We start from the raw sequence: 20,713 nt of genomic DNA on the forward strand, positions 1-20,713 counted from the left end.
TGCAGGAGGTCCTGTGGCCTCTGATTAATGTAATCTCTGTGGATTTAAGACTAATCAGAGGTCAGTACTTCAAAAGACGAATCAACTTTATGGGGTTTTTTTTGTTGCCATGGCAGCAAAAGCTGCACCGCTCCTTGATGGTGAAAGCTTGACTTCACCTCAGTCCCCCACCACAATTTCTTTGTTGTTTCTCCCCCGCCCACAGAGCTGGTTACCACAGGCAGAGCAGCAGCTTATCAAGATTCGAAAGCCATGTATGCGCCTTCAGAGAGATGTGATCTAAATTTGGTGGGATCAATTAGAGGAACTGGGTAAACCAAGAACAATTCCATTTATATGACATGCATGACATAAATGGCTCTTCTTCTTTCTCCACCTTTGCAGTAATGAGCTCTGACGGCCTGTGAAAATCTGTGTGTTCGTTTTATTTCTTCCATTTAAAAAAAAATAATTAGGTGTTCTTCTGGAACAATTAGGGTCAGCTGGCCTTTCGAATTGTACAGCAGTAAGTTTATTCACAGCATTACTGAAGAGTTCTTGTATGTGGTCAGGTCTTGTGTCATTTCAAACTACAAAAGTCATAAGCAGAAATAGATGAGGTTGATATGAAAGTACATATTACACATGCTGCAGAAGATAGGCCTGTGTTCAGAATATAGATTTAGTTAGTGGCTTCTACAGAAGTAAAGGGTCTATATTTACAGTCTTGGTGGTTCATTCAGAGATACAACAAGTTCAACAAACACTTCAACTTCTTTTCATTCTTTCACTTCTTCAGAAGTGATCTTTTGCTTACATATTTGTGCATAAGGAAACAAGTTGGCTTAGATATCAGTTTACAGCTAAGCATGTGCCTCACTTGCTAGGTTGTTCAATCTTTACATGAACTGTGACACAAATAACCTTTGTGTCCCCAGAGTGTTAAATAGTTTCCTGTGACTAGTTCGTTTTCTCCAAGTTGTTCTATGCCCCTCTTTGGTAAGAACCTTTAAGCCTCTCATCCTAACAATAAATCATTCATAGAAAGAAACTGATATACTGCAAATGCAGCAAACAAATAGTAGGTGATTCTGAATCTCAACAACTGAACCAAAAAATTACATGCACATTGCTCAGGAAGTATGAGCAGAGGTTGCACATTTGATATTTGGTGAGGGCCTAATAGCAGGTTACTGTGACTTACTGTGACATTCAGAAAGATTTCCATAAAAATCTCAAACCAGACATCTATTGATTTCAGATATGATCAGAACAGGATTTTAAAATAGCAGAAAAAATAGTTTTCATCCTAATCGTTTTGCTTTAATTGAATTTAAAGGGAAATGAAACCGTTCCTTCATATGTTGACTGCCCCTGAACGCCTCCTAAACTTCTTACTATAAAATATAGGTGTACCTCTGGATATGTAGTAACCATAAAAGGTTTTTTAGGAGATGTTAAGACAGGAGGCACACCTCTGTGTGGTTTGCATAAAGCTAACCAAACTTAATCCCCTCCCCAGTACTGAAAATGACAAAATATCAAAATAAAGGTTGGTGCTTGCTTGACTTTCATCATGTTAGGCTTCATAAGATATAGCTGGGACTCTTCTGATGCTTGAGCCTTGTGCTGTAATTGCATTTCTGTTATGCTTTCAATACTCTCAGGTCTGGTGGACCCACAGCATTTTTACGGGTGGTCACAAAAGAACTATAATTAGCACATTTACCAATAGCATGATGGAAAGTTGCAAACATGCAAAAAGAACACACGCCCAGATAGGAGGAGGACAGTAAAGGTACACAGCAAATCTCAATGCATGTACTATCTATTCATTTTATTTGGAAATCCTACATTTTCCCACAAATTAAATGGATCTAAACCCAAAACATGTAACAAAAATATCTTAAAGCTTAAGAGTGAGAACATACAGAGTTTAACTGTCTATCTCTCTCCATATATATATCTTATGTGTATATGGAGTATATATATGTATGTGTATATACATATACATAAATACATATAAGAATTCAGACCCCAGAAAATTCAAACAAGTTTTTTAAAAAAATAATTCATTAAATGTATTTAAAGTAAAGGCACTCGTTATGTAGAATGTCCTCAGAATTATATGTCTTCATGTTATTGAATCTTTGTTAAAGCTAGAGCTGATTTCAACTAATTAGCACACTGTAAGACAGTTCAATCTTCACCAAAGCATCATATGTTTGGAAAATAAATTTTGTAAACTTAAATGGTTCAAATTAGTTTGTGAACATGAAAAGTTGTTTATCGGAAATCAGACAGTGTAGCGCTGCTGGCCTTCTTGTTTACAATTTTATCAACATACAGTCTGACAATACTCAGTGTAAAGCTCGTCTCAGAATAATCATTATGTATAGCGCCAGTTATTTACGCTGTTAGAAAATTGTGTCATAAAGAAACATCGCTTTTGCTGATAGCTTTATCTTGAAAATCCTAACCGGATATGGAGGTCCTCGCTGCGGGTAACTGAAAGTTAGGACACTTTGTCAGTCAGTCGGTGTATGGTGGTGCTGCTGTGCACTTAAACTGCGAATAGATTTGTGAATTTGCAACACCGACACAAATCACTCTTCTATCAAACACAGTATATCAAGATTAGGAAACCTGTTACAGGTAAGTTTACACCGAGACTTTATTTTGCTGTAGCGTTGTTCTAACTTTTTACTGTTGGGCTGTGGCTAATTTGCTAACATTGGAGCTACATAGGGGCTAACGTTAAAGTTAACTTTCTTCCCAATGGGAGGAGGTTGCCTTTCTAAACGGCCTAAAATCATTCAGACTAGTTGAAGGATCAGTAATGTTAGTGCTGCGAGGATTTTTAAATATACAGGAAGCTATTAAGTTGAAATAGACGACCAATGAATGCAACTTATGTTGCAGTATTTATAGTATTTCAGGGTAAATTGAGTCCACATAACTATGCTAGCACAGTTAGGTCGTTGTTTACTAAATGTCGCATCAGTAACGGACTTGTACAACAGCTTAAATTGAGCTGTTTCACTTGAGCTGTTTAGTTTTCGAGAGAAATAGTAATGTTTCGTTGCCTAGAGCGATAAAGGGCGGGGCAGATTTCGCAAGTAAAGATAACCTCCTGGTACTTGCCATACCCTTCTTGTGTAGTGTGCTCACTTTGCAAAAAAAACTAGCCATTTACAATGAAGAGAATGGCTCAGTTCCTGCAACCCTATCGTTCAAGGGCCGACCAATGCTTCTCATCCAGCTCAGTCACAGGCTAAATTTGCGCAGTGCCAGCAAGCTGCCAAGTTCAGTCGTTACTGCTGTACTCTACATAAAACTCGAGTTATTTTCATAAAGAGAAAGGAGGCTTCTTTATCAAAGTCGAAGCGTCGATGACGTTCATTGTTAAACTTTAGGCTGAGGTACTTGTATGGGGTAATGAATCACGTGAAACGAGGAAGCTGTGTCCTATCATGGGGGTGACAGTCAGCAGTCATGATATTTTCATGAATCAGTGGAAGTTATCATTCATCATACAGCTGGAAGTATTAAGGCAGGCGTAGTGACGACAGGAAGGGATAAAAAATGTGTGGTTTGTGTTTGTAGAATGAGGGTTGTTAAGGTAAAGCAGTAGTGAAAATGCTATTGGTTCCTTTTTTTCTGGGGGACCTTGTGAACTGATTTCTTTTTTTTTTTTTCCAGTCACAGAACCAAGCTAAACATAGAACGGGTTTTCCAATTTAGGCTGAAGGCATTGCCCTCCATTCAGATTGATCTTTGCTGGTTTATTTACCAATAGCACAAATGAATTACTTAAAGGGATATTACCCCACAGAATTGAATTATACAACTTATTCATTCATATCAGCATGAGTGAGCATGAACAACTCCCAACAAAGCCTGAATTCAGAATGGAAACGCGGTTTGTTTTACGCACTCTAAAGCGTGTATAAAGGCTTTGCAAATGGCTTGTGTTAGTCGCACTTTCCAGAAAGTTCTGCAGCTTTAAATGTATCCCAAACAAGTGCAGGACAGGGGCATCCACAGGAAAAAACGTTTAATTTGCCTGTCGGTGATGTAAGGATCTCCCCTTCCCTCTCATGTAATACTGTATTTCCCTCCATTATGCTGTTGGCATGCCCAGTGGAAAGTGCCTGAAAGTGTTGAACAAACGCCATTGTTTTTCCCTGTTCATGGAAGAGGAGTTTTTCAGCAGTCAGAGTGGCCAGTTATGCTGAGGCTATGGGCAACCTGGCATTGATGGACTAATGGTTTTACGGTGTTATGTTTTTTAGCTGCTTAACTGCAGCTTAAAGCTTTGCCTGTGATCTTTACAAGGTCTGGATGGTAGGGGGTCTGTAATGGAGACCCTCCACATACGAAAAGGCCGTATTCCTGTGAGATCAGCAGTCGTGCAGCTGTTGAGCTCACATGAGCATAGAGGGCAGAGGTGACTGACTGACAGTGGACTAAAATCAAGGGCACGATCGCCAAATGCAATAGATACCGCTGACATTCAAGCTTGTGTGCATGTGCGAGAACGGAGCGAAATGAATGGTTGTACTTGCGTAGCAATGTCGGGATTAAGCAATGTCCTGCTGTGAAACTGCAATATTAAAGGGATTGATTAGCTCAGCTGCACTCCTCTCCTGTGAGATGTTGCAGAATTTTTTTGCAAACAGTGAAGGAAGTGGAACAGAAAAACACATATCCTGCTCAGATAAGCAACCATTATGTTATTTTAAAAAGTAATGTGCCAAGTGGAGTATTTTTTTTTTTTATAACTTGGATATTATGTAATCGCACTCTTCCGTCATTCCCACCTAATCAGCACTTCTACTGAGTTGACTGTATTGTTCGGCATGATAATAACAGCTATATTTTCAATATTGATCTATCTGATCTTTGTTTTCTGGATTTATTTCTTGTTGTTTGGTGTATGTAAAATATAAAAAAACATCCAATACCCAAAGATATTCACTTAAGATATCGCAGAAGACAAAGAAATGCTGTAAATCCTCACAGCTGATCACATTTGACTGGGTGTTTTACTCCAGGTTTGATCAACCATGAAACTATACAGCAAGTAAGTGACTTGAAACGAAGCCTTTATCATTTAAGCTAAGGTGTGAGTCCATGCCTTTTGTGACGATCGTTTGGACAAAGACGAAAAGTCTCAACATTTATCCGGAAACAAAATATGACATAGCAGCCCTTGTGCTAACTTCACTTCACTGGACACATTTCCTCTCTCTTGCTAATGCAGATGGAGGCAGAGAGAGATTGTGTGACATTAATGTAACCATGTCCTTGCTATACACTGTTGATAAAGGTTTAGTCTCAGTTGACAGGCTGGATTCAATATTAAAGTGTCCTTTTGAGGTAGGAATCAGAGGGAATAATAGCCATGTCACAAACACAACCCTCTGTTTTCAAAGCCTCTAGACTGGAAATACTACTTCACTCAATTCACTGTTGCCTGCGCTCACATTTTTTACTTGCCAATATAAACATAAACCACTTTAGGGCATGCATGCATGTGCCCGTCAGCTGTGTATGTGCTCATCTCATCGGCCTATGTGTTCTCTAGTTTCCTGCTCTTCTGCTCCATTCATGACACAGTTTCTTCGTGAAAAAACGACAACAGTGTCCGGGAAAGAATATGCTCTTGTACACAAGAGTGGGTTATGTGCATATCTTTCTAACATTATGCATCGTTTGCCTCTTACTTGTCTGGTTCCATGTTTTCTAATCAGTCACCAGTTTTGCCCTCCTTGCTCCAGTTGCCGAGGTCACTGTCGTCTCATGTGTCTTGACTCAGATACTGTCACCACCAGCATACTACAGTAAGCTTTCTTATGCTTTTAATAACAGGCATGACGATCATATCTTGCTATTGCTGCCTCTCCGTCGGCCTCCTCTCTCCGGTACAAGCTTGGCACTAGTGGTATGCAGCTGCTGCTCTCAGAATATTTTTCTCTCAAGGGATGAAACTTTTATGAAGAATTTTTGTTAACCCTAATTCTGCTTTAAAGCACCAAACTCATCCTGGTCTGGGCATGTTTGGACGATTTGTTTAGATGGATAGCGACAGTGTGGGAGCATAACAAGGCTCACATTTTGAGGCATAGTAGCACTGAGGAATGCATTTGTTCACTTCTATCTTAAAGCTGTTGTCGGCAACCAAATTCCATTGCGCTTAGTAGTATATTTTCTTATCGGCTTTTAGTGGATATCATTGTTGTGCTTGATTATGTAATCTTTAAGCCTGTAATCTTACAAGCACTCTTTACCCAAGTTTCTGTAGCCTTGATGAAATCATGCATTTGTTGCATTTTACACCTCATATAACTAATGACAAAAACTCAGTGCTTAATCATTATAACTCCTATACTAAAAGTCTCTCCTGGGAATGTTCTACTCATTCCCATGTGTTTTGTTTTTTTTCTGGTCTTTTTTCAGCTTGTGCATGACAGCGAATACTTGAATTTTCCAGCATTCTCCTACAGGGCAGTGGACCGAGTGGACTTCAGACCTCAGCTCAGTCAACAGCATTGTTTACAGTTCGGGGTCAGGCTGCATACAATTGTTTAACAGAGTCCCACCGTGTCCTACAGAGTCAAGGGTGTGCAGACTTTTGTTTCCCCTTGCTGTTGATCACATTAGACCAGAGAGAGGGCTTTTGTCTTAAAAGAATTCCCAAAGGATTGTTACGTTTTGAATTATTTTTGGCTATTCAGTGCCCTTTTCCGTTCATGTGAACCCCACTGTGTAACCTTGAATTTTAAACTTGATTTGTCTGAAAGTTGTCATCCAGTGCTGGTAAGTTAGTATATCATTTAGATTAAATGTAGTCATTGATTTGTCAGTCATCCGCTTTACCTCGTCCAAATCGCCTCATGATTAACCCTTTTATCTTCTCAAAACAAGACAAAAACCATGCACACGGTCTATTTGTTGTTCCTTATTTCTCATATGTGTCCCTGTTGTGCAGCAGCAGTCATTTACAAATGAAAAATATGGACAGCTGGTAAAAATGTAAACAGATTAAAAGAAACTTCAGCCACTGTTATTATGGATACAAGGTGTGTGCATCTTTGTTATCTGTGGCTCATCGACCATAAATCTAATGGCCTGTCACTTTGAGACTCTGACAGTTCGTCACGTTTTATTTATTTATTTTTTTACTAATGCACCATATTGCTCACCGCTAATGTTGATTAAACGTAATTTTAAATATATCATACACAAAAGTGATCATTATATATGTACTGTATCAGAAAAGCCACAAATGTGTTTTCTCTGCTGATATTTCATGCATGTCAGATACTCTACTGACACACTTGTCTGATATCTTAATGAAGTTGAGTAAAATGCCTGTAAAATCCCCCTGAAATAGTGACAGACCCCACAGCTGTATTGTTTTTACCACTCCGGGTGCGTTTGTGTATTTTCCTGCTTGACTGACCTGACTGTAAACTTCAAACAGAAAGGGTGGATTGTTCCTTTGCCTGCCTGGTCTGTGGTAACCACAGAGCTGTCCTCTGTCCAACTCCTGCCCTGGAGGGCACGGGCCACTGACCATTGATGAAGACGCACACACACAGAGCAGTAGCCTTCATCCTCTCACAGTCTCGCTCAGCTGAAAGAGGCCCTCTGTGATCCCCCTTGGCACTAAAAAGTATCTTGTGTGATCCAGTCACAAGTTGACACAAGTTTGAATTGGGGATGGGAGTTGTGCTAGATTTCTGTGTTTAAATTCAGTGAGTGCAAAAGCCTGTTAGACCAGTCTCAAAGAGAAAAGATGGAGATTTACTTGGCCCTCATTTGATTGACTAACTGAAACTGAAAATGTTTCTTTGTCTAGACTTTGAATTTAGCAATCAGCGAGTGAATAATACCCTATTCTAAATATACTTTAGGTATGAATATAGTCAGTTATTTTTTATGTTGAGTAAGTCCTGCTCAAAATAGGGCCTCACAGCCAGTATTTTAATTAATGCATGTAGAATTATTTCTTTTTTAATTAATTAATTTACTTTGGAAATTTAGTAATAATGATAATCTGGTAGTAAAGCACAGAATTTTTTTAAATTTTATTTTCGTTTACCTTGCCTTACACGTCGATCCCGGTTTACTAGCTGTTGTCATCGATTCCTGTTGTCTCCTCCTGGCGTTTGCTGCAGTTTTTGCACGTGGCTGACTGTAAGATGTAAAGTGAAAGCCGATCTCGAGCGGTTACTTGAGAAGCATTTGCATCCTGATTGCAACGTGTCAATTGCAGTCTGTCTCAGGTAGATGGAATCACATTCTGATACTGCAGACACAAGAGATACTTGGTCTGAATGCTGTAGAGAGACAAGAGGCAGATGAGAAACGGAGGAAATGACTAAGAAATAGACAAGAGGAATCAGGGGTTGAATAAAGAGAGGCTGTTTGGGGAGGCTGTTGAGTTTGAAATGATGGGCGCGAGGAGAAATGAGTAACAGAGAACCGACTGTTGTACCAGTCTGAAGGAAACGGAAGCTGCCTGCTGTGTGCCTCTCGACGGTCTCGTTTTCTTTCTCCCTGCAATAGTAGAGACTTGTTGCGAGGCCAGTGGCCACTGTGGCTTCAACTTGTCACGGTTGAAAAAGTCATAAAATTGGGTGAAAACACCCACCTGCTGCCATGATTATCGAGCCAGATCACACTCTCCCTGCCTTAGAATTGCGCCTGTGGACTCCTCTTATCTGTGTGTGATCCACAGCTGTGGTCTCTGAGGAATGTTGTTGTGACAGAATGACGGCGTTGACTCCATCTTGTTGCGTTCCAGCTGTTGGTTTCATAACACGCGTGGAGAGAAGAAGTGTGAGGTGGTGTGTGAAGGACAGATCTTGTGTTGTGACAATTGTGTTTAGATATATTTTTTTAAACAATAGAAATGATATACTACTATATTTCCCCTTTTTACAGCAGTGTAATAAAAAAAACCAACAACCAACAATAGTATTACTTAGAAATGATTGGTTGTAGATATTATTTTTTGGTTTGCTTGTGTGCTCAAAATAAAGATATGTTGTCATTTGGTTTGGATTTATGTGTTTGTTTAATAGTTTTGGCTTTGTTTTTTGTCTTTATAGACCCTACACACTGAATGTGAGTTTGGGCAGCAGCAATGTCAGGCGCCTATGATGACTCCATGATCGATGTTTCCAGCGATAGCTTCTGGGAGGTGAGATATTTAACGGTTTCTCTCTTATGACTGCTTTTAAAGAAAAGATCCCTGTTCTTCTCTTTGAGATTACATTTCCACCTCGGCTCCATAAGATGAAAATAAGGTATTTAAATTCAGCAAATAGGTGAACAATAATGAGTTTACATCTGTAAGCAAGTAAAATTGTTAGCTATTATGACTTAGCTGTTAAAATTAACATCGCTCAGAAGGGATCCTCTTTGTGGAAAATGGTGCAGTCCTTCCCAAGCACAGCTAACACTTTCCTTTTGTCCTTTCCTTGGTCTCGGTGTTGCCGGTTCTCAGGTTGGTAACTACAAACGTACAGTGAAGCGGGTCGACGATGGCAATCGGCTCTGTAACGATCTCATGAGCTGTCTTCACGAGCGGGCACGCATTGAGAAGGCCTACGCACAACAGCTCACAGAATGGGGAAAGCGCTGGCGGCAGCTTATAGAAAAAGGTAGAAACATATGACACGTGCTCAGTGCTTAATTGTAGTCATTATCTGTATCTGTTTATATTTATATTGATATTTAATTTAAAAAGTCATTGGGGTGTCCTCTGCTCTTATTGTGAAAATACATTTAATCAATAAGAATTTGCTCATACAAAATATTAGAATATTGCTATTGATATATTGGCAGGAAACCGGTAATCCATTGAATTCCATTGAAGCTAACTGTAAGAGGTGAATAACTCTGTCTGCAGGCCCTCAGTATGGTACGTTGGAGCGAGCGTGGGCTGCCCTCTGCACCGAAGCAGAGAAGGTTAGCGAGCTTCACATGGAGGTGAAAGCAGCATTGATGGGAGAAGATTATGAGAAGCTGAAGAACTGGCAGAAAGACGCCTACCACAAACAGATGATCGGTGGCTTCAAAGAAACTAAAGAGGCAGAGGATGGCTTCCGCAAGGCTCAGAAACCTTGGGCCAAGAAACTTAAAGAGGTGCGAATCTCAGACTTTTCGTCAATTCATGTGATGAGTTGAATGTGATAATGTATAGATAAGCTTTTCAATTGTGTATATCTATAGATATAAAAACAGTTACAGCAAACAAGTCATCATTTCTCACTGATAGCACACATCACTATCAAACTTCACCCTTCAGTTCTCATGATTGCATTTGACTGACTCACCATTGTTGTCTTTTCTCGCCATGACTACCTGCATGCTAAACAACAGCCCAAAAGCACAGCAAGCCCTTAGTGCTGATCCGAAATGAGAAGTTATTTTCAGACATGGGCCACATTATGGCAGCTAGTTGTCCTGTCTGCCTTTGCGTCAGTGGAAGGGAAGGAAACAGCGAGGGTTTGGAGGGAGACAGGCACCCCTCAGGCCAAAACCAGGTCACTGTATTTCCTACTACTGAACTCATTTAGCAGCCTGTTTACTTTTCAGCTCTTGCATTCCTTTCTGTGCATGTGTTTGAGCACATGTCTGTTTAAATCCACCGAGCACATTGCAGCTTTAAAGCTTTTTTCCCCCGTATCCTGTGACAGTAATGTCCTCGAGGGTATCCTTGTTTGGCATTTAACACAGTCGGAATGAAATAGTTTTGTCGCCACATTGATTTATTGCTTGACCAGCCAGATACAAACGAGTGGTGGAAGGCTAGATTAATTAATTAATTAATTAATTATCACAGTAAAAGACGCATACCCTCTGAACTGATAAAGTGTGAGGCTCTGATGTTGTTTTTCACACGCACATTTGGAGCAATGCTTAGCTTTCTGTTATAGCAGAGTAAAGGGGAGGACAGGCTCTTATCCTTTAAGTGCCACCTACTTGTGTCAACATTGTTTTTTATGTGGGACATGGCTGCTCTGGCCTTGGTCCATGTCACACCTTCTTATAAATCCCAGTCATCAGCTTTACCAAACTTAACATATAAAACCTTCAGAATCCTAATAATTCCCTCAAAAATATGTTTGCGTTCATTAACATTTTGGGAGAAGGTGACAAAATGAACTCGACAATGAAGATAATATCAAGAAATTCTTCCTTTATTTTTTACTGCCATGAAGCAGGTACCAATTCTTAACAGTTTTATTTGCCTTTCATCTGATACTCTTATCAGGTTGCACAAGACTGATGCTACTCGAAGTATTTTACTCCTGCAATTTGATTCTGCAGGTGGAGACGATGAAAAAATCCTACCACTCAGCCTGCAAAGAAGAGAAGCTGGCAGCAAGCAGGGAAACCAACAGCAAACTGGAGAGCAACAACAACCCCGAGGCCCAGAAGAAACTCCAGGAAAAGGTGGAGAAGTGTCAGCAGGAGGCGCAGAAGGTAACGCTTCCTGTGCAAAAAGACGGGTTCATTTAAAACACGTACTGTTTTGAGTGATGTGTATTCATCCCTGCTCTCCGCTCAGACTAAAGAACGCTACGAGAAATCCCTCGAGGAGCTTGACAAGTTGACCCCTCAGTATATGGAAAACATGGAGCAGGTGTTTGAGCAGTGGCAGCAGTTTGAAGATAAAAGGATTTGCTTTTTCAAAGAGCTGCTACTGGAGGTTAAGCAGCACCTGGACCTTTCAACCAATCACAGGTAAGACAAGAGGCATCGTCCTGGGGTTGAATCTTACTGCTTCTTCAACATAAGATTATTTAGAAAAGAGAAATGGCGACATACAAAAAAATAACCTACTCCCTGCACTGTGCTGTCACTTTAGATTCCAGACAGTCTACCACACCCTGGAGGACACCGTCTCTGCTACTGATGCTGAGGAGGACCTGAAGTGGTTCCGGTCCAACCACGGCCCTGGCATGCCAATGAATTGGCCCCAATTTGAGGTACGTTAGCGCAGCCTAGATTCTTACTAATGAAAGCTTTAAAAAAAGATAAAAGGACCATGTAAGGAGCTATCTAGAATGTCCCAAAAAAAAATTCATGATGCAAAGAGACGAACTGAGTCATGATCATTAGATTTGCTTTGTTGCAGAACCTCTAAAAGAGGAGTTGGTAATGAGTTTGAGATAAAGATGTACACTTATAGGCCTTATATATTATTCATTAGAGTACTTAAGAGTCAATTCAGATTTTTATTTGTCATGAGATGCCAAGCATTTTCTCTTAAGAATGACTTGTGATCTCCCCCTTTCCCACTGGTGAGAACTACCAATTATTAGAAATAAAGTAATGTGTGGTTTTTGGAAAATGTTTGAAGGGGGAAAGGCTTTCAGGGCCAGCATGGCTTTTTGCCTGTAAATTCTGACGTAGCAGAAGTTGCAACCTTGTGTCGCCTTTGTCATTGAGGTATATTGTTTGGCAGCAAGGGCGGTGGTAAATCTATCCTCAGCGGTCGCTGTGGCAGCAAGAGGGATGTAGTTTATGTAGTGTTCCCAGAAGATGTCAGAAAACCAGGACAAAAAGGTAAAAGGGAAGCTGCATGTGCTCTAATTGCTACAATTTTTAGTCCTGTTAAGTGTTCTTGCAGGCTTAGCTGTTCCAGTAAGGTGGCTTCTTACACTTTATCTTTCCGGTTTCAGCTTCTTTTTTATTTGATTAAAAAGGTTTAATCATCTCTGACAATTTACATGCAGCTTAAAAAAAGTATAAGACATAAATTTCCTCCCAACTAATCTAATAACCATGCAAGCTTTTGAATGTTTTTCTAATGTAGGTGACCCTGCAGCTGTAGGATTAGAAGGTTTTGCCCACATTAACCCTTTCTCCACATGCATCCCTTTCCTATGTCTGACAGAATTTGGACCGGTCGCATCCTCGCTCCTTTAAGAGAAGGTCCATTTTAGTGAGTTCTGCATGGGAGGGCTGTTCTCTCACAGCAGCCATGGAGGGACCCTTTACTCCCCCTAACACTCTCACACCCTACTTCTTCTGTTTGTGTGTGTGTTTGATGTGGTTGTGTTTTTATCTTGTATTTGAGTAGCCATAGAGAAAGATAATCAAAACAAATGTTCTCGGAGTACATGGCCTTTATATAGCTTGAATATCAGAGTTCTTTTTTGTTTTCATTTTTAAACTCTGACTCCCAGTGCCACCCTCTCATTACTGCTATCCATGGAAGGCCTTCATTATGTCACATGGCAGTTGTTTGAGGGATTTGAGAGATAAGAGGGGTGAAGACAAGCACTTGAGTAAGCTCTAAGTTTGTGCTGACGTGTTCAATATGTCATCTATAGGTTGCAAAGGGCACAAAAACTGGATTTTTGTAGTCATTTTTTAGCACGATGCTTGATTATTATCATGATGACATCACATTGCCGGTTATGCCTGCCATCATTCAGATGAGCTTTTTGAAAATTTTTAGTTAGTCATCGTAAAGGTCTGTGTGGTTCCTCAAAGTAATAAAATAATATACAAAAAGACTTTTCTACTACTGCTAGAGAGTCGATGTTATTTGTTTGAACCGCTCGTAAGCTTGCGGTTGTGGGCAAATCTCTTGGTGTTGTTTCTCTCAACAGGTGATGGATACTGTGCATGGCTGTATCTGTCATTTTATTCGACCTCTACTTCATTCACACACTTGCATGCACGATTTTGAAATCCAGACAGTGTTGCAACCTTAGGAATGTGCCACTGATCCTGGACTTTACTGAAGTGCTGTTGTGCACGTCTGTGAGATTTCTAACCTCTTCGAGCTTTGAGGCATGTTTTGAATCATGTGCAGCACAGTCGCCAGTTCAAAGTTTGACTCAAAGGTGTTTCTGCGTATTTGTACTAGGACTGGTCCATAGACCTGAACCGAACCCTGAGCAGACGAGAGAAGAAGAAACCTTCAGAGGGCGTCACACTGACGGGCATCAATCAAACTGGGTCAGACCAGCCTGTTCAGCCTGCCAAGACCAGCAGCAGGTACAAATCCAATCACTCACTGACTCACTTTTTCTGTCCCGAAAAAATACTCAAAACCGAGCATCTGTTTTTAATGCACACACTTCAAAGGTCCAATTCAAACTCCCTACATCGGAGATACTCCACACATGCCATCTTCCTGTAAAGGAATGCCTGTAAAATCTGGAAATGACGTATAGTTGGACAGCCGTTCCCACGGCAACAGTAAACATTTTGTCACTGGCTGTTGTGGAAAAAGTCATCTTTGGGAGACAGAAGTCTGCTGGTACATAACTGAAAGCATGCCAAAAGTAATACGGAAAGATTCCTCTCACACATACACACACAGACCTTCATGAGCATGAATAACGTTGGTGATGGAAAGAATAAAGAAAGGATTAGAGTTCTCAAGTCAGCCACTCAAGTTTTTTTTTCCTTACTAATAATAAAAAGATTAAAATCATTTTCAATTAACCTTTTCAGTTAGTCATCACATTTTGTTGGAAAAAACCCCCAAACCATCACATATTTTAGCATAATACCAGCACAAAACTGCCGCTTGAGCGTTGATTGTCAGTTTTTGATAACCTGATCTAATCTTTTGCCAGTAACATAAGAATGGAAGTGTCCTTGGAAGGAGTGTTGTCTGTCTGGAGTGTTGTGGCAACAGCATGGACGACGTAACAATAGCTCACCAAAGTGACGAAAATTGGAGGATTTAAAAATAATTGATATAGACAGCCAATCATGGGTTAATAAAGCAGCTTCTCTGCATGTGTGTTTGCTTTTATGGACCTCTCTCGTGGCCTGAACTCATTCCTTTGTAGGTTTTCCTAATTGAACACGCAAACACCTGCTGCGTGCCTTTAATCAGACATCTGTAGGAAGTGGTGAGTTTGCTTAGTAATCACGACTCCACGAGAGGAGTGTGTAGCCGAGTCGACACAGGGAATGCTAAGCATGGAAAGCATTTGACCTCTGAACTTGGGAAATTTAGCTACCATGAGACTGAGTGCCTGGCCCTCCCCCACCCACATTTACAGTGTATTGTTTTTCTGTCCTTTACATCATCCATAAGCATCTATAGTATATCTAAATTCATTGAGGTGGAGATGAGGTCAATTAATTTCAGCTGTCTCTCTGTAGCTGCTTAGCTTTAATGTAAAATATTTGACTTTTCTCTTCTCTTGGTTGCTTTTGTAATCAGCATTTTGTGGGTGTGGCGAGAAAAACAATTGGAATCCTAATTAAAAGGTCATATGTTTGTTGATAAAACTCATCCAAAGTTACATTCTGTCAGACTCCCGCTGCGGGAGTGTTTGTTGTAATAATGCCACAAGCTCAACTCAACCAACTCAACGTTTTCTCTGAAGAAGGATTCGCCCATCTGTAAGTTTTGTTCCTTCATGTGTAAAGTCACAATGGTACAAAATAAACAGCCGTCTTCTTTTTTTTTTTCAAAACAGAGTTTATCACCTAAATAATGTAAAGCTGACAATTAAATGTTGCTCAGAGTATATGATCTTGATGTTGTTAAAGCTTTGTGTTAATTATGAGGTACAAAGACTGTAAGTGCTTTAAGTGTGTTTAGTTTGACTCGGTATAATACCTTGTTGATGACACTCATGCTTATTGTTACTGTGAATAATGCAATAATTAGGGGGTCATCTCGTCCTGCTGAAGACAAAGTTAAACATTCATCAAGCCTCAATTTTCTGAGTTACTGTTGTTATGTCAGTAATATCTGAAGCAAAGGGACTTAAAGTTCAAACACAGGCAGACATCTAATTTCTTGCCATCGGCTGGCAACTGTGGGTTCTTTAGAGCTGTTGGAGATGCTTAATTAGAATAACATCTCAGTTAGTAGGGGGATAGCTCGGAATCCACAAGAATTTTTTTAGATATTTTGGTTCAGAGAGACGGAGGCTGAAGTAAATCTGATAAGTACTAAAAGGATTTTTCACATCTCAACAGAATGAAATTCCACACCTATAGCTGGATGACCATGAATGATTATAGGTTTTAGGTCTCTTCATACTGCAAGAACATGGCCAATACTTGTGGACAGCATATACAAAGAGATTAAGTACAAGGAGATAAACATAAATACAACATATACAGGAGAGTTCAATTCCCAAAGACCCATCTCCATTTTTACCTCGTTTATAACAAAGGCCTCTGTCTTCTTCCTCAAAGTTGTGTTTCCAGGTAGCGTTTCCTCTGTTTGTCATAGCAGTGTGAACTCCACTGCCACCTGCTGGCGACACTATGCAGCCTCGTTTATTAGCTCAAAGCCAGTTCACAGGAACAGGCCTCATGTGTATTTTCTGTTGAGCTACGTAATAAAAGTTAGCTGCAACTTCACAAGTTCGTTATGTTACAGTTAAATCATAAACTGTCAGAGTGGCCCCTTAATTTAGAGCGCTGTATGCTCATTTTTATGGTTTATGCATTGCTGCAAGGCCTTACTAGATACTTGTATACTGAAATGAACTAGAGTCTAACCCAGGTTAGGCTTACTGATGGTTCTCAGAAAGGCTGAATCCATGCTCTTTGCATGGTTCTACAGTTGGCTTTTTAAAGTTTTCTGGATCCTTTTCAGATGTTAAGTCTTAATACATACACTTTTCATTCAAAGGTGGGTGGTTATGCTGTGAAGTTACAAATGTTTGGCCGTGTTTGTCTGCAGGTGATGTACTCGTGTGTCGATATGTTTGTGCTTGTCAACAACCCATCTCTCGCTTTGTTCCATGTCATCAGCCTGACTGTGCCCACTAAAACGGCACCAGTGGGCACAAACCCATTTGAAGAAGATGAGGATGAGGAAGAGGAGGAGGAGGAGGAGGAGATGGCCGAGGAGCGGCAGACCACTGTCAACCACAGCAGTGTGAATAAAGAGGAAATAAAAACGTTGGTGAACAGGAGAAAACACTCCGCCCACCCGCAGCCTCACCTTTTCAGTTTCTGTCTTTGCTCCCTGGAGCGCCGTTCGTGTTGCGTTCTCGCCCCGACTTTCTTTGTCATGGTTACCTCTCTGCAGTCTTCTTTATATCCCCTCTGTTCTTCTCAGGTGGCAGGTTGTTGCGCTGCTCTGCATGGTTTCTGAATGGCATTGCACACAAAGCCGATATGTGTCTGTCCTTCATTTTTAACAGTTTCATGTCCTACAGAACGTTGAATGTTGTGCGCATGGAGGCGCATGTCTCTGCTGTGGGGATTCCAGCATATTTCTGTCTTACAGTCAGATCTGAACATTTGAAGGCACACAAGAAGGCTGATTTATGTGCGTTTTTTTTACGATTGGCTTAAAACTAATAGATTGCACATCAGTGGAAGTGTTCATGTAGAAAGCACTTTGTGAATTGACCTGCATTTTTATTTTTACATATTTTTATTGGTGCAAATCAACACAAATATTCTATTGATGAAGAAGCAAATAAAGCAAAGTAGATATTCAAGTGTGACGTGATCTGACTGTAAATCATTTGTCATTGTGTCGATGTAAACTTGTTTTTCAACTGTCTGTCAGAGCCTGATCTCCGTTTAGGTGGCCCCCTCTTCTGGCCATCCAAGTTAAAACTCAAATCATGCATTCAAAACGGTGATTTGTCTTGCTTTGTTTAATGTTGCTTTTTTTTTTTTTTTCATGAGCCTAATGATATGTCGCCATGTTCTTTTTGCCTTGCCTTTCCTCAGTATCGTGTGCTCTTACAACTAGAGTCTCTTGATCTTTAAGTGGCATGAATGCGATTTTTTTAAATTATTTGTCATGCCTGAACCAAATACTTTCCTTTTAGCATTAATGCCACACATTAGCATGTTTCCCTTTGGTTTGGACTGAACCAAAAGGAGAATGTTTTTAATTTTTAATTTTTTTTTTTAGACTAAAGCTCAAAGCTATTTGTGAATTTTAAGATGCATTTTTGCTTTTGTGTGGTTTGAATGACCTTTATTTGCCTTCGGGTTTATTTTTCCTCACTTCTCTAACTTGGATTTTCCTCAACAACGCATGAGGCCCTGGAGGATTGGGGAAGAACAAACAAACTCTTTATTAAGTGGGTGCTTTGCTTGTCTATCCAGTGCCAGCAGCATGGAAAAGACTCCAGACTGGTCAGATGAAGACACAGTTGGTAATCCTTTCTCCGCCAACGGTGATGGGAATCCGTTTGAAGATGAACCGTCCTCTCCGGTTGTATCTGTGCCGGTCCGAGCCCTCTACGACTACGAGGGACAGGAGCAGGATGAGCTGAGCTTCAAAGCAGGTGCATAGCTCTAAATGTACAGCACAATTTCACTTGCAAAATTTGAATGTGAAATTATACAAATTGTAAATCCATTGGTTTTCAGAAGATCAATATTTATCCTTTTTCTTCTCTTTTTTTTTTGCTTTTCTAGGTGATGAATTTACCAAAATTGGTGAAGAAGACGATCAGGGTTGGTGTAAAGGCCGGCTCAAGGATGGACAAACGGGCCTCTATCCTGCTAATTATGTGGAAGACATCCAGTAAAGAATTATCACTGATGCAATGAATGTGAAGAAAGTGTTTTTGGGCACTTGACAGTGCAGATGGAACTAGAGGGCTCATCCGGATTTTTCTTCATGTTTCTGAAGACCGGATCGGAGCGGGAGAGTTGCAGAGAAGAGCTTTTTTTTTTTTTTTTTTTGCATAGTATAAAAGGACCTTCTGATAGTTGTGTTGCTTCCTATGGACTGACCTTTTTACAAACAAAGGTGGGAATAAACCACAAGTTTCCAGATGATTTCAGGAAGGTTACAGAACAGTTGCTGTCAATGTAAAAAAAAAAAAATGTTATATGTTACATAAAATCCCATTTATGCTGTTACAGAAAAAAAAGCTATTCAGTTATATGTTTAGGTGAGACACATTGAAATGTATTTGTGAGTTTATATCTCTTTAAAACACTGGGATGACCGTCTTGACAGCTTGTCTTACAATGCTATATGCAACCTGAATATGTAAGCCACTTTTTAAATCATTAAGGGAGATTAACATTTTTATTACCAAAATTAACCTTTACTGCCAATAGAATCCAGCCCGTTAATGTTGAATAAATGTGTTTTTTGCCAAAACAGGCCCTCACACAGAGGTTGTCGTCTCAAACTTCCTAAACTACAGCTTACATTGTTCCGTCATTACTTTCAGGGTTTTGATTTTTTATTTTTTTTTTTCCCTTTCAGGTCATAACTTTTCCGATTACTAAAAGAAATGGTCAGGATCCGTAGAGCCTTGACATCATTTTCATTTATGGATAGGTTTCCTCAAGTCACTGCAGATGAATGTATATTCAGACTATATTTTGTTTTCACTTTTTGATTGCTCACGTTTACTGATGTTAGATATTTGCAACCACTGACCCCGTTGCCCTGTCCTATTTGCTTTATTTTTTAGCACAGATATCTCCGCTTTCTGTTTATTGTTGACTGTAGAAATTGATGGTTTATTTTTCAAGAAATTCTGAATGATTTTCAAACTGTTTGACTCACTTGAATCTTGTTTTAGTTCTCTCACATCTTGGCTGATGTCAGGTTATGGGAGACTTTTTTTTTTTTTAGTGTTTTTTTTTTTTTTTTTTTAAAGTATATTACAAGTTTTAGCAATAAAAACACGGACGAGCATTGTGTCACATACACACACACACACGTTAAAAAGCCTGAATTTAACATGTATGAATAGATTAAACTTTGCAATCACATGAACTGCAGTTTAAAATTGATTGTTAATTTATGATGCCACAAGTGCTTGTGTTCTATTCCTGTTAGAATGCTGTGATCGAAAAATAAGTTTGTACATTATTTGAATGTTTTTATGGCAAATATTCCTTGAATCTGTTATTGGGTTATATTTGTAAATAAGATTATTTTTTTTTCCCCCTTTCGCAGAAGGCCTTTCACATTGAATTAATCCACCAATACTTTGTGAATAATTCTTCATTTTCCAGCGAAAGCTAAAACGTGAAGGCGTATATCTTTTTTCACAACCGTAATACACATTTTGATCAAGTATTTTGTCATATTGTGTTACACTTCTCTTCACAAGCTCTAAATTCAGAAATGCTTGATTAATTAGTTGGATGATGACCTTTGTTGTCTCTGATAATGAGAAAAGTGACGTTTTGCCATGTTTTCAGGGCGTGCTCCTGTCGGTAGGCAGTAGCAGCTGTACTTGCACATTAATTGTTTGTAAGTGTTGTTTCACAACATATTAAATGAATTTACTGAACAAAGGGTTTTGGCTTTGTTGAATGCGGATGTTTCAGGTGTATTACTATGTTTTGCGTTATGATACACTGGATCTTAAAGTAAACCTTAGATCAACTTTAAATCCATGAATACAGATAATAGACATTATGGTAACAATGTGGAATACTTTTTAGTTTCATGTGTATTAAAAGTGGTGCTGCACTAACTTCTTGAATATATGCAATCATATAAAAGAATCCTTGAAATGATTGAATTTGTTAACAAGTCTGTTCTTTTTAATAAAAACTTGATCGGATAATGTACTGGTGTAATGGTGAGAAAAGATAATGTAGGAAATAAATGTTAAAGACGAATTTCAACTAATATTCATGTGTATATCATGGCATAAGGGCCACAGATGGAAAATCTTACAGCAAATGGTAACATTTATGCTAATATAGAAACATTTTACAATTATATATAATTTATTTTCTGAAAAGTTCTTACCCTACTGGTTGT

At 39.5% G+C, this 20,713-nt stretch overlaps 1 protein-coding gene across 4 annotated transcripts; it reads left to right on the forward strand.

Moving 5' to 3' along the window:
• Positions 1 to 2,493: 2,493 nt before the first annotated feature.
• Positions 2,494 to 20,238, forward strand: pacsin2 (protein kinase C and casein kinase substrate in neurons 2). Of its 4 annotated transcripts, XM_072377976.1 has the most exons (12): positions 2,494 to 2,634; positions 9,102 to 9,193; positions 9,500 to 9,656; positions 9,905 to 10,140; positions 11,329 to 11,484; positions 11,570 to 11,745; positions 11,870 to 11,990; positions 12,902 to 12,949; positions 13,883 to 14,013; positions 16,753 to 16,902; positions 18,073 to 18,254; positions 18,388 to 20,238. In XM_072377976.1, the coding sequence occupies exons 2-12, from the start codon at positions 9,137 to 9,139 to the stop codon at positions 18,498 to 18,500; spliced, it is 1,527 nt and encodes a 508-aa protein (XP_072234077.1). In that variant the 5' UTR covers positions 2,494 to 2,634; positions 9,102 to 9,136; the 3' UTR covers positions 18,501 to 20,238. The 4 variants fall into 4 exon arrangements, with proteins under 4 accessions (XP_072234077.1, XP_072234079.1, XP_072234078.1 ...); XM_072377978.1 differs by lacking the exon at positions 16,753 to 16,902; XM_072377977.1 differs by lacking the exon at positions 12,902 to 12,949 and having other exon boundaries at positions 2,495 to 2,634.
• Positions 20,239 to 20,713: the final 475 nt, after the last annotated feature.

Source organism: Leuresthes tenuis, unplaced genomic scaffold (genome assembly GCF_036924035.1).
Source record: "Leuresthes tenuis unplaced genomic scaffold, fLeuTen1.0.hap1 SCAF_23, whole genome shotgun sequence".
Taxonomy (NCBI): Eukaryota; Metazoa; Chordata; class Actinopteri; order Atheriniformes; family Atherinopsidae; genus Leuresthes; species Leuresthes tenuis.

Excerpts from the sequence above, each read along its gene's own strand:
- pacsin2 (XM_072377976.1), top strand. The coding sequence starts at position 9,137 with ATGTCAGGCGCCTATGATGACTCCATGATCGATGTTTCCAGCGATAGC. Across the intron at positions 10,141-11,328 it reads GGGCCAAGAAACTTAAAGAG|GTGGAGACGATGAAAAAATC; the intron begins GTGCGAATCTCA and ends TTGATTCTGCAG. Across the intron at positions 14,014-16,752 it reads CCTGCCAAGACCAGCAGCAG|CCTGACTGTGCCCACTAAAA; the intron begins GTACAAATCCAA and ends CCATGTCATCAG.